Below are 12,833 nucleotides of genomic sequence, written 5' to 3' on the forward strand. Positions count from 1 at the left end.
CTTGGTGGAGAGCCAAATTCTAGATTCCAGGGCCATGTCAGCACACTCACATAAAAGCAAATATAAAAGAAATGGAAAGGGGGCAAAGTAGCAAAAAAAAAAAAAAAAGAGAAAGAAAGAAAGAAAGAAAAAAAGCCTTTGGGCTCAGTAAGAAGTTAGATACTGCAAGTTTAGATTTCAAATGTGGTCTAAACCCCTGAAAATACGGGGATGGGTAGGGTGGTCAAAGCCACCAGTTTAGCCTTCAGCACAGGTCTATGCAGGCCAGGGGGTTGCAGCCGGCGGCACTCCCAACAGGCAGCTCCGCTCTCCCCACCTCCCCAAGACCAAGAACTCTGAGAGCCATCATCCTCCCTCCCCGCAACCCCTCAAAACCAAACATACTAACGCACACAGGTCAGAGATCTATAAACCGGTAGGAGAAAAAAATTAGACAAAGGGTAACCATTAAAAAGCCGCAGCTGGGAAGACACACACGTGATTGTTCTACCAGAAAGTGCCGTGGGAAGAAGAGCCATGTGCTGGTAAACGTGTCCGCGCTCAGGACTGGACATGCAGAGGAGAGAGAGCGCCAGGTCCCACCTGAGATTAGAGAGGACTGGGTTTTAGTGTCACACACTTCGCATGAAAAGCTTGCTGTCCTCTTCCCGCCCATGCCGCTCCTGTGCCGCCTCGGTGGCCGCTCCCCCCGCTGTGGTCCTAGTCCATCTCCATGGACATGAGCCGGCGGCGCTCACGCCTCGTCTCCTGCACCTCCTTCTTGCAGCACCAGTGGGAGCTGCAGTACCCGATGAGGCAGGACAGGAGCCCGATGACAGTGGACAGGCCCACGCCGATCAGCAGCGGGTACTTGAAGGCGTTCAGCACTGGGAGGGAGCAACAGAGGGATGCCAGGTTAGGCCTCGGGAAGCCCACTTGTCACCTCCCCACCCCATCTTGTCTCCCCCAGGGGGCAGCTCGGGCTCAGGCTGTATCTAGCACCTAGTACGGTGCTAGAGACAGGAGCCCTCTGAGCCGTCCACAAAGTGAGCAGATGACACCTGACCCCGATCCGTGGGGGAGAAAACAAAAAAAAAAAAAAAGGAAAAAGGATTTCATTTGATGTCTGCGAGTGTCGGCTTGCTTTTTAGGGTTTTGGCAGGAGATGGATCTTTAAAAGTCAGTATAAGGGCACGGTGCGTTCGACAGCAGATGCATCCTTAAAAAAAAAAACTGTTCATAAATCAATTCTGTGCATCAAATAACTGAAGTGTGTTGAGGGGAGCTATTTTAAGTAACACTGTAGTAAATTATCTAGCAAAGTGAATAATCGCTCCCTTGTATGGGAAATCTGGGTTTTCATATGGAGCTACTTCAAGCAAGGAATTTCTAAGATGCAAATAGGGTATAAATGACGAAGTGTCAGGAATGCACAAACACTACACAGATCGCACACATTCAAATCCCAAATCCCTTCTCCCAGAAGCACCAGCTCTCCTTGGGTGGTGGCTGGCATGCTGGCTGGTGCCTGACACTTAATGTGGCTCACCTTTCAAAACAGCCCTATGAGAGACTGTTACCCCACTGCATGAGAGAGGAAACAAAGGATCACAAAGGCTAAGTCATCTGTGGACAAGCTGGGTTCCCATTCCAGTCTCCTCCAAACTGACATCTCAACAGGGAAACACACTCAAAGGCTCTCCTGATCCTCAGAGGTGCTGGGGCTTTTATTCTCTCCATGGAATCTCCCTATTCTCATTTATTCTGAAGCTTTTTGCAGAGAAGACATGTTTCTCATTAGCCAAGGAACAACTGCCCCCGCTCTGGGATGCTTGGGGAACAGGCAGGTGGGGAGGGGACCCTCTGAGCACCTAGTTAGAATGACTCTGGTGGTCAGTGTGAGCTAACAAAGCAGAGAGCCCCATTCCTATCCCCAGGTTCCTGAAAGATCCCCCTCCATGCTAATGACACCAGGTGTAGCCTCCCTTCTCAAGAAGCAAAACCAAGAGCGGGGCGGGAGTGGCAGGAGCCCACTCACTGCTCTCCGGGGGGACCAGAGCCCATTCTCTTGATGACATTCTCTGCCTCTGCCTAGCAGTCCATGCTGACCCCATACCAAGGAACATGGGTTTGCACAGGATTTGCAGAAAGCATCAAAAATCTTTCCAGGGAGTCTTGAGAATCATTCCCTGGTGGTGGCTCCAGCGCTGGACACCATACCGGGGGAGGCCTGTTTGCGCTCCTTCTGGGTACAGGCCCAGGCCAGGTCTAGAGCGAGTAGGCTGTGCTGTGGCACATTCCTCAAATGGTAGCAACCTGAATCCATCAGTAGCAGCATGGCACAGACACTCAAACAGCATGTCATTCTTACCATCCATCTTCACAGTCACGAAGATGGGCTTGGAGTAGATCTCTGCCTCCTTCTGCCAGGAGCCTGTCGGGGACTTTACCCACGGAGTCACAGAGCAGTAGTAGTTGCCAAAGTCCTGGTCCTCAGAGCCATGCACCTGCAGTAAGAATTCTAACACGCTCACACGCTCCAGGCTGAGCTCACTCTTCCAGTCTCTCTCGGCTGTGGTCACGATGCCTTTCCGATCCAGGGATGATAGGAGGACAGGAGCCTTGTCCAGACCGAAGGAGTGCACGGCAAACCAGGACACGTCAAAGGCCATGTCATCTGCGGATTGATTGCAGACCAAGCCGAAAGCCTGGGTCAGCGCAACGGGCAGAAATCCCACCTATGGCTAACACGCATGCACCTCCCCAGGGGCCAGCGCTGCCCCCCATGCCTTAATCTCTCGGATTCCTCCCAACCCCAAAATGAAGGTACTACCACGTGCCCTGCCCTACCTTATTCGAGGTCACAGGGCCAGGAGCAGTGCACACAGCTTCACCCAGGGAGTGCAGCTCCACAGTCCACCCTCTCAACTGTGCCGCCGCCACCACCCAGCACATGGAATGCCCAAAACCATCCCCCGCAGGGGACACGGAACATAGAGCTGGCAGGCGGCAACACTGCAGGCTCTGCCTCCTAAAGCAGGGCCCTCTGATGTTTCAAGCAGAAGAGCCCAAGACCAGGAGGACGCTAACATAGTCTAGGACAAAGGGTACCTCAAGGGAAACCATACAAAATCGAGAGTTATAGGGAGGTTAGGTTTCAATGTTTGCTGTGGTTTTTCCCCTACAGATGTGAAGTCCAAAACAACAGGAAAGACATGTCCTGCTGAGAAACTGGAAAACAGGTGAACAGTCCCAGAGAGGACGCTGCTGAATCTCAAAGCACTCTGCAAAATTAAGGTTCTCAGGGCCTCGAATAAATTAATGTGGGCACAGGAAAAAAAGATGACTCTGGCACAAGTGGTAATTCTCACAGAACGTAAAGATAAGAGTATAGGTCATAAGCCCCTGGCTTCTTCTGGCAAGTCTCTAGTGATACCAGCTGTGGCAGGCCTGGGGCACACCCAGCAGGCCAGGAAGGACTGTATGGCCACAAACACTTTTTATTTTCCATGCACTTGACAAGGCTTTCTTTATAAACATTAAATAGCACCATTTTCATTAAATAAAAAGTAACATCTACTCATTTAATGAAAATATACTAATAACCTTTGTCTGAAGGCAAATCATATCTGCTTATGTACTAAAAAGGAACATAAACAAAATGAAAAGCAAGACTTTCTATAAAATTATACAATGATGTTTCCTTCCCAACTCACTTGGAAATGTCAAGCGCCCATGCAAACCTCGATCCCACCTACAGGATGACGGCTCGCCACTCTAAGGCTCAAAGTACCTTCTTTCCCTGCCTGTGGGCCCACTGTGACCCTTGAGCAGAAAATCTGATGGTTGCCAGTGTTATGGGTCACCTCTGACCAAGAAGCCTGGCTTCCCGGGGGCAGAGGGAGTGCTGTCAATGCCCTCCCACCCTCAGGGTGCCGGAGCAGAGTGGGTCCCTAGACCCCGATTGTATGCTCATCGAAAACTCCAGCTCAGTGCTGTTGTGACCTGCAGGGGCTGGGTTGTTACTGGAGGCAAAAAGTTACTTGGGAGTAGATTCTAGCCCCAGTCTGGCCGTGCCTCATGGAGCTGTGGACAGCCTGCAGGGCCAGGCTACAGCACTAGACTCCCAGCACCGGTACTTGCTAGCCATGTGGCCTGGAGGAGTGACTTAATGCTCCGTGCCTCAGTTTCCTCAGCTGTAAAACGAATACTGCAATTTCATGCAATGAAATTTAGAATAGCACCTGCCTGGCACATAGTAGGTGCTCATGACCTGCCCACAACGAACGTCCTGACTCCACACTACGACATACACAGTCTAGGAATGGATGCTGCTAACAGGGAGGGCCTCACTGCCTGTAGCGGAGCCTCTTCGGGCCCGCCCTGGCCAGCTGCTGATGGTGTGGGCTGCTAACATTCTCACCCCTGTACCCTCTTCCGGAGGATAGGCTTCAGCTGATGGAAGCCGCCTCCTGAAGGTTCAGAAACACCCTTGCTCCCATAGCATTCAGCCTATGCATGGTGACTCACCAATGGCAGGGATCTAGAAGGCCAGTCCCTTTACTCTGTGGTACCACCCACGCCCCAGAGCTTCCCGGCAGGTGGTGGTGGATAGTTAGACTTGTTCTGAATTCACGTCGTTGCCTGGCTTCTTTCCCTGCTCTGTCTTGACTCCCTTGCTCCCTGGAAGCACACCCTTAATTAGTCACTTGCACGCTGGTCTCAGGCTTTGCATCTCAAGAACCTGACCTAAGACACTGACCTGCCCTGTCCCTCCCGTCCTGGCACAGAAGTGCCTGGGTGCTTGGCCCACTCAGACAGTATGTCCTTTCCAAAAGAAAATTCCTTCACAGCCCATCAGATGAGTGAGGAAATACTAAATTACAGTGTGTGCTTAATTACTCAGAATCTTCCACCCACACAGTCCAACAGTGCAAAGTTCTGGAAAACTGTGATCCGCATGATAACAGCCACCTATAGCTTCTGTAATTACACTGGAGGAAAAAGACTTTTACATGAAGGGCGCACATGCTGACCCATTAATTTGCTGAGAAAGAACATTTCTTTTTTCTTTCTTTTTTTTTCTGAGAAAGAACATTTAAATAAGTTGTGTATACAGCTTACGTGAGCTTCAACTGTAAACATGGTAACGACTTCTGGACGGTAATCCCTGCCCGTTTCCTCTCCACTTTCACTTTCGTTTTCCCTTCTGAATCCATCTCTGTGTCCCTGATCCTCTGCACCTCGGCTTACTCAGAACTGAGGCTCCCCACCCTGTGCCCTTGAGAACACAGCCAACCAACTGGATGGATTCTTTTCCTTTTCTTCCATCTTCTGCCAATACTTCTTTTTCCTACCTCTGCAGCTCAACCAGGTCCAGGTTCCCTGTGAGAGCCAATTTGGTATCAGTGAGCTAGTCCAGGGGTCAGTGGCCTACAGCCCACAGGCCAAATCCAGCCCACCACCTGTTTTTGTAAGCAAAGCTTCCCTGGAACAGGGTGGAGCCCATTTGCTCATATGCTGTATACGGCTGCTTTTACACTACTGCGACAGAGCTGAGTAGTTGCTGCAGAGACCATCTGGCCCACAAGGCCAAAAATACTTCCTCCCAGGGCCCTTTCCAGAAAACAACTGCTGACCCTGAACTGGTTACCACCTGCACCCTCGACCAGAGGTCCTGGAGGAGCTGGATCTCAGCTGGTAGCCAGCTTGGCCTCCCCTCAACACAAGCTCTGCCCAGGCCCCTGCTCATGCTGTCCACTCCGGTTCCACTGCAGGCCCTCCACGCTTTGCTTATGACCTGCCCTTACTACAGAAGGCGAACCTGCTTCCAGATTCCACCCCAGAGCTGCAGGTCCAGTGGTCTCTGCACAGAACTCTGAGTCTTGTACAATTTGGCCTTTTCAAGGGGCCAATAGCAGAGAGGCCATGGCTCTGCTTGTGATGGGGCGGGTGATACAAAGCTGCCCAAGGACAGACCGGCCCCCCAGGCAGTGAAGAAGGTTCTCCAGTCTCATTAGAAGAACGCGGTGGTGGGTACAGTCACGCTCGGCAACAGACACCTTATGTGCTTTCAGTTCTTTTAAACCCCGAGGGTCTAAGAGTGAGGCAGGGACACTATCTGGTCACTGAAGCAAAAGTGTAAAACTGATGGCCCACGGATCTACGTTGGCAACACATATTTTTTTGCAAAGAAAAGGTATATAAAGATTTCCCAGGAACTTAAACTATGACAGCACCGCCTGGTCACTTGCTACCTGTTTACTCCACTCTGTGCCTAATCACAGAGATAACACTACCTGATACTGTATATAAGAGGACTGCTTTCTTGTCTGTCTCCTTAACCCGGCCACAAGCTCCATGATGACAGATGTGGACTGTTTTCATCCCTTCCCTATTCCCAGTACCTGCTAACAGAAGCAGCTCAATAAATCATCTGCGTGAATATAAATGCATCAAAGACAAAGTAAAGGAGTGGGACTCTGCCAGCAGGTTTTAAACCAGCTTGAATCGGCCCTGGAAGTGGCCCACCGACCGCCTTGGCAATTCCAAGCCCAAGGTCTGGATGTGTTTCCAAATCATCCAACAGATGGATGCATCCATTAACAGTATTTCTTAAGCTCCCCCTGAGTACCCATTACAGAGTGAGGCAGTTTGGGGATTCACGCAGCCCAAGCCTTGACCTCCACATCTGTGTCATGGTGACATGAGAAGCGTTTATAGAAAGCAACAAGGGGGGATCCCTGGGTGGCTCAGTGGTTTAGTGCCTGCCTTCAGGTCAGGGCATGATCCTGGAGTCCTGGGATCAAGTCCCGCATCGGGCTCCCTGCATGGAGCCTGCTTCTCCCTCTGCCTGTGTCTCTGCCTCTCTCTCTCTGTGTGTCTCTCATGAATGAATGAATGAATGAATAAATCAATCTTAAAAAAAAAAAAAGTAGGGCAGCCCGGGTGGCTCAGCGGTTTAGCACTGCCTTCAGCTCAGGGCATGATCCTAGAGACCCAGGATCAAGTCCCGCGTCAGTCTCCCTGCATGGAGACTGCTTCTCCCTTTGCCCCTCTTTCTCTCTCTCTCTCTCTCTCTCTCTCTGTGTATGTCTCTCAGAAATAAATAAAATATTTAAAAAATTAAATTAAATTAAAAAAAAAAAAAAAAGAAGCACGGGGTAGGGGAAGGAGAGAAGATGAAATACCTGGATCCAGTGCTCCTTCAACAGTGATGATACAAAACAATCTGATCAGATCTCCCCGGATGACTGACGGTGTGTCCGAATGCACGGAGGCGTTAAATACAGGCCCTGGAAGAGGGTGAGAGCACCGCATTATTCCCGCTCAGGCTATTGTTTATATTCCATTCCTGGCACTCAAATGGGCATCCGTGTATGGCCCATCTTCCCTGGAACTGGGCTGGGTGGTGCTCTCAGGTTGCTATTCTCCTCCTCAGACACGTGCATCAGGCCATCCAAATAAGCATCCTCTTTAATTACAACCACAACAGAACTCTTGCTACAGGACTACTTTTGCAGGATACCGGTGGCTCGGTGGTTGAGCATCTGCCTGTGACTCAGGTCATGATCATGGGGTCCTGGGATCAAGTCCCACATTGGGCTCCCTGCATGGAGGCTGCTTCTCCCTCTGCCTGTGTCTCTGCCTTTCTCTCTGGGTCTCTCATGAATAAATAAATAAAATCTTAAAAAAATTACTTTTGTTTCTGGCTTTTCCTTTCCCTCTTCTCTGATGACAAATACAGTCCCCTTTGAGGGCCACCCCCACCTATTATCCTGATGCAGCCCAGGTGGCTTCTGGTTCTGCGTGGTTCACTTTCTGACAGAGGTGGTGGGAGATCAGAGGGAACAGGACTGAACTAGTCCCACTCTGGGCCCGATGGAGTGAGTGGCCTCGCTGTGCTGGGGACAGGGGCTCTGCCATTAGGAGGCTGCAACGCTGTCAGCTGACAGACATGCCTACAATGACGACACTCCATAGGGGACAATGGGAGCACCAGAGGCATGGCTCCAGTCTGTCAGGGAAAACCGAGGCAGCACACGGGTATTGCTTCAAAACACTACCCAGACAGGATTGGTCTCACACACCTTCCTGAGAACACCCCCTTGATATTCAGTTTGCTTTGAAAGATTCTTTCCTTCTTCCAGAGGCCAAAAGATGTGTCTACCCAAACTGTGCAAGGCAAAGATGCGCCAAGGTTCTGAATTGTAAGCATAAAAATGGGCTACAAAATATGAAGTACAAAGACTGAACACATGGAGATAATTTAATGCTAGAATTTAATAATATTTACCACACAGTCAGTTGGATGCATTTGACTGTAGGTACAATTATTATGCTATTTGATTACGAGGCATAAATAAGTGAGTTTTGAATAAAAAAAAAAGTATGCCTTGCATGGAAGGAATCTGGCTCCTATCCCCTTCTTAGAGAGAGGGGCAATGTACTGCATTTTTTTTAAACCCTTTACTCTTCAGTTTTGGGTGACAGTGTTACACAGCTTTAAGCCCATCTGATCCTAAGAGCCTGATATTTACCTTATTCTAATAAGAATAGGCAAACCTAAAGAAGGTTCCAGAACACCAGTGCCATGGGATTTCCCCTGGGTTTCCTGGGAAGCAAAAAGAGACAGCCCTGGACACTGGTTCTGAAACTCATCAGAAGCTAAGAACACAAGTGTTACTACTTTTAAATCAGATCACCAAAAAGGAAAAAGTGCTTTAACATCCAAAAGAAATGACTGAGAAGTGTGTAAAGGTCACACAAACCAATGAGGCAAAGAGCTAAAAAAGCTGTATTTTCACTTCACCATGAGTGGAAGACAAACTACTCGGACTGCTTTCCTCATGCCAAGTCCCAGAGTAGTTGGTGTTCTGCTGGGAAAAAGGTAACAGGCAGGTGCAGGACCCAGCAACCCAGGGAGGTGGGGCAGCCCTGAGCAGGTGGCGGTGAGAGTTCAGATTAACCAGAGAGCAGCAGAAGGGCATCGACTCCGGGAGTAGGGGAGAATGTAACAGAATGGTGGTCACAGGGCATAGGGAAAGGGATGAGAGCAGAGAGGACGAGGAAACCTGACCTACTTGTGAGCAGCCTGCCCTTTGATCAACTCCTCTCCCAGCCATGGTTCACAGGTCCTGACCACCTTGGATTTGCTCTGTTTATTGCAGCGAGGTGGGACAGGATCAAGCCAGTGGCTCTGCCTTGGCTCAGTGTTCATGCCTGGGGGGCACTTCCATACCTGGCCACTTGGGAGTACAGGTTAGTAGCAACCAAGGTGGGCAATGAGGACGTTTTTTTCTCTGACTAGAAATTTCATGGTAAGAAACCACAAAATGATAAAACGTAAAGACCCTCAAAATGGATTTAGTTTTCTAAATTGGAAACAGAAAAGACAGACTTACCAATTTGGACAAATCTCACTTTCTTTTCTTTACATTTCCAAAGAAAACCCAAAATGCCTTCTAGGTCACAAGTTACGGTTCTCATTTCCCCTATTGGCTGTGGATGTGGGAACAACAGAATATTTGTGCTAAGGCTCACCATGCAGACATGGATTGGGGAAAAGGCCTTCATTGTAAAATATTCACAGCAGTGGATTTCCTTCTAATGAAATCAACAACTCACTGTTAATGTGGGTCATTATCCCAGGCTGGGAAATATTTTTATTATGGTCAATTTCTGTGGTAATGCTGTTTTTGTGAGGGATTTTGTCTGGTTAACTTCACAGATGACAGACTCCGGCACGGAGAATTTAAGTGAACACCAGAGTCACTAGATGTCCCCCGATTCCCAGTCTGCAGAGAGTACATGGGTCACACTGAGCTTTTAAATACAAACATTGACAGAATCATGTGCTAACCCCACCCCCTAAAAAGTGCTGTACACAGTATTTTTGTGAAAGCCAAAATTGCCGACCATCTGCATGTCCATCAATAGGGTAATGGCTAACTAAATTCTAGGAGGTGTCGTTAAAGTTGTTATTTACCTAGAATTTGTTTTAACATGAAAACTGCTTATTTTAGAAGGTTAAGGGGGGAAAGATCACAAAACTGTATACCCAGCCTGATCTCAGAGTCATGAAGAAAACACGCATTGGGAAGATTTCCAGGAAGACAAACACCACAAATTAAGTATCTGGTTGGTTATGGGTAACTCTTTTCCTTCTACTTTATCGTATTTCCAAGTTTTCTCTATTCAGGAGAAAAACTTTGTTATTATCCTTTTGTAATGGTAAACGCCTTGAACACAGTAACATTTATTCTGTATTCTCCCTGACACTTTGGGTCAGTGAAATTCAAGACTCAGCAGCGCCCCTTGGAAACACAGTCCTCACAATCAAGAAGCAAGCACCCCATAGCCAGCGGATAGAAAGGTGGACACCAGGAAGGACCTCTTTGTTATGTGTATCTTATGGTGTACTGTTGATTTTTAGGAAGTGAAGACTCTTCAGTATCAAGTCAGTATTTACTGGGAGCCATTTGGGGCAAGGGACCTGTGCTAGGTGGATCTGATGGCAACTTCTCCTAATTAAATTGTCAACTGGCCATGACAACTCCGTGGACTAAATAAAATAAAAATCTTAGCCAGTCTATTCAGCCTGGAAGCTACAGTCATTTTTGTTTTAAAGATTTTATTTATTTATTCATGAGAGAGACAGAGAGAGAGGCAGAGACACAGACAAAAGGAAAAGCAGGCTCCATGCAAGGAGCCTGATGCGGGACTCAATCCCTGGACTAGGATCATACCCTGAGCCGCAGGCAGGAAGCCACAGTCATTTTATCTGTTATGCAGAGATTTAAAGAATTGAAAAATAGATGCAATACCTCCTATTCCTCACCCAGAAATACAAAATATTTTATGTCTCCCCGGTTTCCCATAACAATTCTAGAGAAATATCAAATAACAAATGTAAAACAAGATGGAATAAACTCCTACAGAGAGTAAAACAGATACACAAATAAAAGACAAAAACCACATAATCATCTTAATCTCACTAGACACAGAAAAAGCATTTGACAACATTCAGCATCTCTTCATGGTAAAAACACTCAACAAACAGGTAATAAATGGGAAACTTCCCCAACTCAATAAAGGGCATCTATGAAAAACTCAGTTATGATGACTTTCAATGGTAAAGGACTGAAAACTTTCCCTGTAAGATCAGGAACAAGACTAGGATGTCCACTTGTGCACTACTATTCAACAACATTATTCTAGAGGTGCCAGCCAGGGCCATTAGGCAAGAAAAAGAATTGGAAGGTATTCAGTTTGGAAAGGAAAAAGTAGAATTGTCTTTATTCACAGATGCCGTTTTATTGTATTTAAAACATCCTAAGGAGGGGCACCTGGATGGCTCAGCGGTTGAGTGTGTCTGCCTTTGGCTCAGGTCCTGGGGTCGAGTCCCGAAATGGGCTCCCCACTGGGAGGCTGCTTCTCCCTCTGCCTGTGTCTCTGCCTCTCTCTGTGCATCTCTCATGAATAAATAAATAAAATCTTAAAAAATAAATAAAACATCCTAAGGAATCAACCAAAAAGCAATTAAAACTAATAATAAGTCTAGCAAGGTTGCAGAATCCAATAACAATACACAAAAAATCAGCTCTGTTTCTCTATACTTGCAAGGAATAAATGGAAAAGGAAATTGAGAGCAATTCCATTTACAATAGCATCAAAAAATAAAATACTTAGGATATATTTAATGAAAGAAGTTCAAGATTTGTACATTGACAACTACAAACACTATGGACAGAAATTAAAGACCCAAATAAATAGAAAGATGCTCCATGTTGATGGACTGGAAGGCAATACTGTTAAATGGCAATACTCTCCAAACTGATCTACAGATTCAACACAATTCCTACCAAAGTCCCAGATGTAATTTTTGCAGAAATCAATGGGTAATCCTAAAATTCATACAGAAATGCAAGAAACCCAGAATAGCTAAAACAATCTTGAAAAAGAACAAAGCTGGAAGGGTCATAGTTCTTGATTTGAAAACTTACTACAAAGCTACAGTGATCAATGTGGTACTGGTATAGGAAAAGACAAATGGGGCAACACCATAGGACTGGGAGTCTAGAAAAATCCTTAAATTCATGTTTGAATGATTCTTGATGAGTGTGCCAAGACAAGTCAAGGGGAAAGGAAGAGGCTATTCAACAAGTGGTGTAAAAATGGCTGGGTGTTCACATGCAAAAGAATAAAACTGAATCCCACCCTCTGCTACACACAAAAATCAGGGCTTCTGTGTGGCTCAGTCAGTTAAACATCTGCCTTCAGCTCAGGTCACGATCTCAGAGCCCTGAGATTTAGCCCTATGTTGGGCTCCCTGCTCAGTGGGGAGCCCGCTTCTCCCTATTCCCCAGCTGGTGTGTGCATGCACACACGCTCTCTCTCAAACAAATAAATAAAATCTTTTAAAAATTTTTATTTAGAACAGATCATAGCACTAAGTATAAGAGCCGAAATTGTAAAACTCCTTAGAAGGAAACAGAGGCATGTTCTTATAGCATAAAAACGTTTTACTTAACCACAAAACAAAGTCAATTCAGGATAGACACAAAAATGCCCTTTTTTAAGTTAACCTTGCCGTACACGACTACCACCAATAACTATTAATGAACTGGTTGACAGATAAATTCATCCATACCACCACAGCTCTGGCAACTCAACTAGTTGATGGGAAATCTTTTTCTAGTCCCAAAGCAAGGTGAGGCATAGGCTGGGATACTCATTTCCTGCGTGGAAATACTGGTCTATGAGCCAAGCCAAACACAGTACCCAGCACCTGCAGTCCTAGGGACCCCTAAGAGCAAAAGCCAGGGGCTTGATGCAACTGGGGTCTTGGCTCT

General features: G+C 47.1%; 1 protein-coding gene across 1 annotated transcript in view; it reads right to left on the reverse strand.

Annotated features, from left to right (window-relative positions):
- Positions 1-566: 566 nt before the first annotated feature.
- The window catches only part of PTGFRN (prostaglandin F2 receptor inhibitor), a 77,491-nt gene continuing 65,224 nt past the window's right edge, over positions 567-12,833 (reverse strand). The window contains exons 7-9 of the mRNA XM_072766783.1: positions 7,170-7,274; positions 2,351-2,656; positions 567-866 (exon numbers count right to left, since the gene is read on the reverse strand). Of these exons, the coding sequence (XP_072622884.1) occupies positions 700-866; positions 2,351-2,656; positions 7,170-7,274 (578 nt within the window). The 3' untranslated portion in view covers positions 567-699. The remainder of the gene's footprint in view (positions 867-2,350; positions 2,657-7,169; positions 7,275-12,833) is intronic.

Source organism: Vulpes vulpes, chromosome 8, assembly GCF_048418805.1.
Source record: "Vulpes vulpes isolate BD-2025 chromosome 8, VulVul3, whole genome shotgun sequence".
NCBI classification, from domain to species: Eukaryota; Metazoa; Chordata; class Mammalia; order Carnivora; family Canidae; genus Vulpes; species Vulpes vulpes.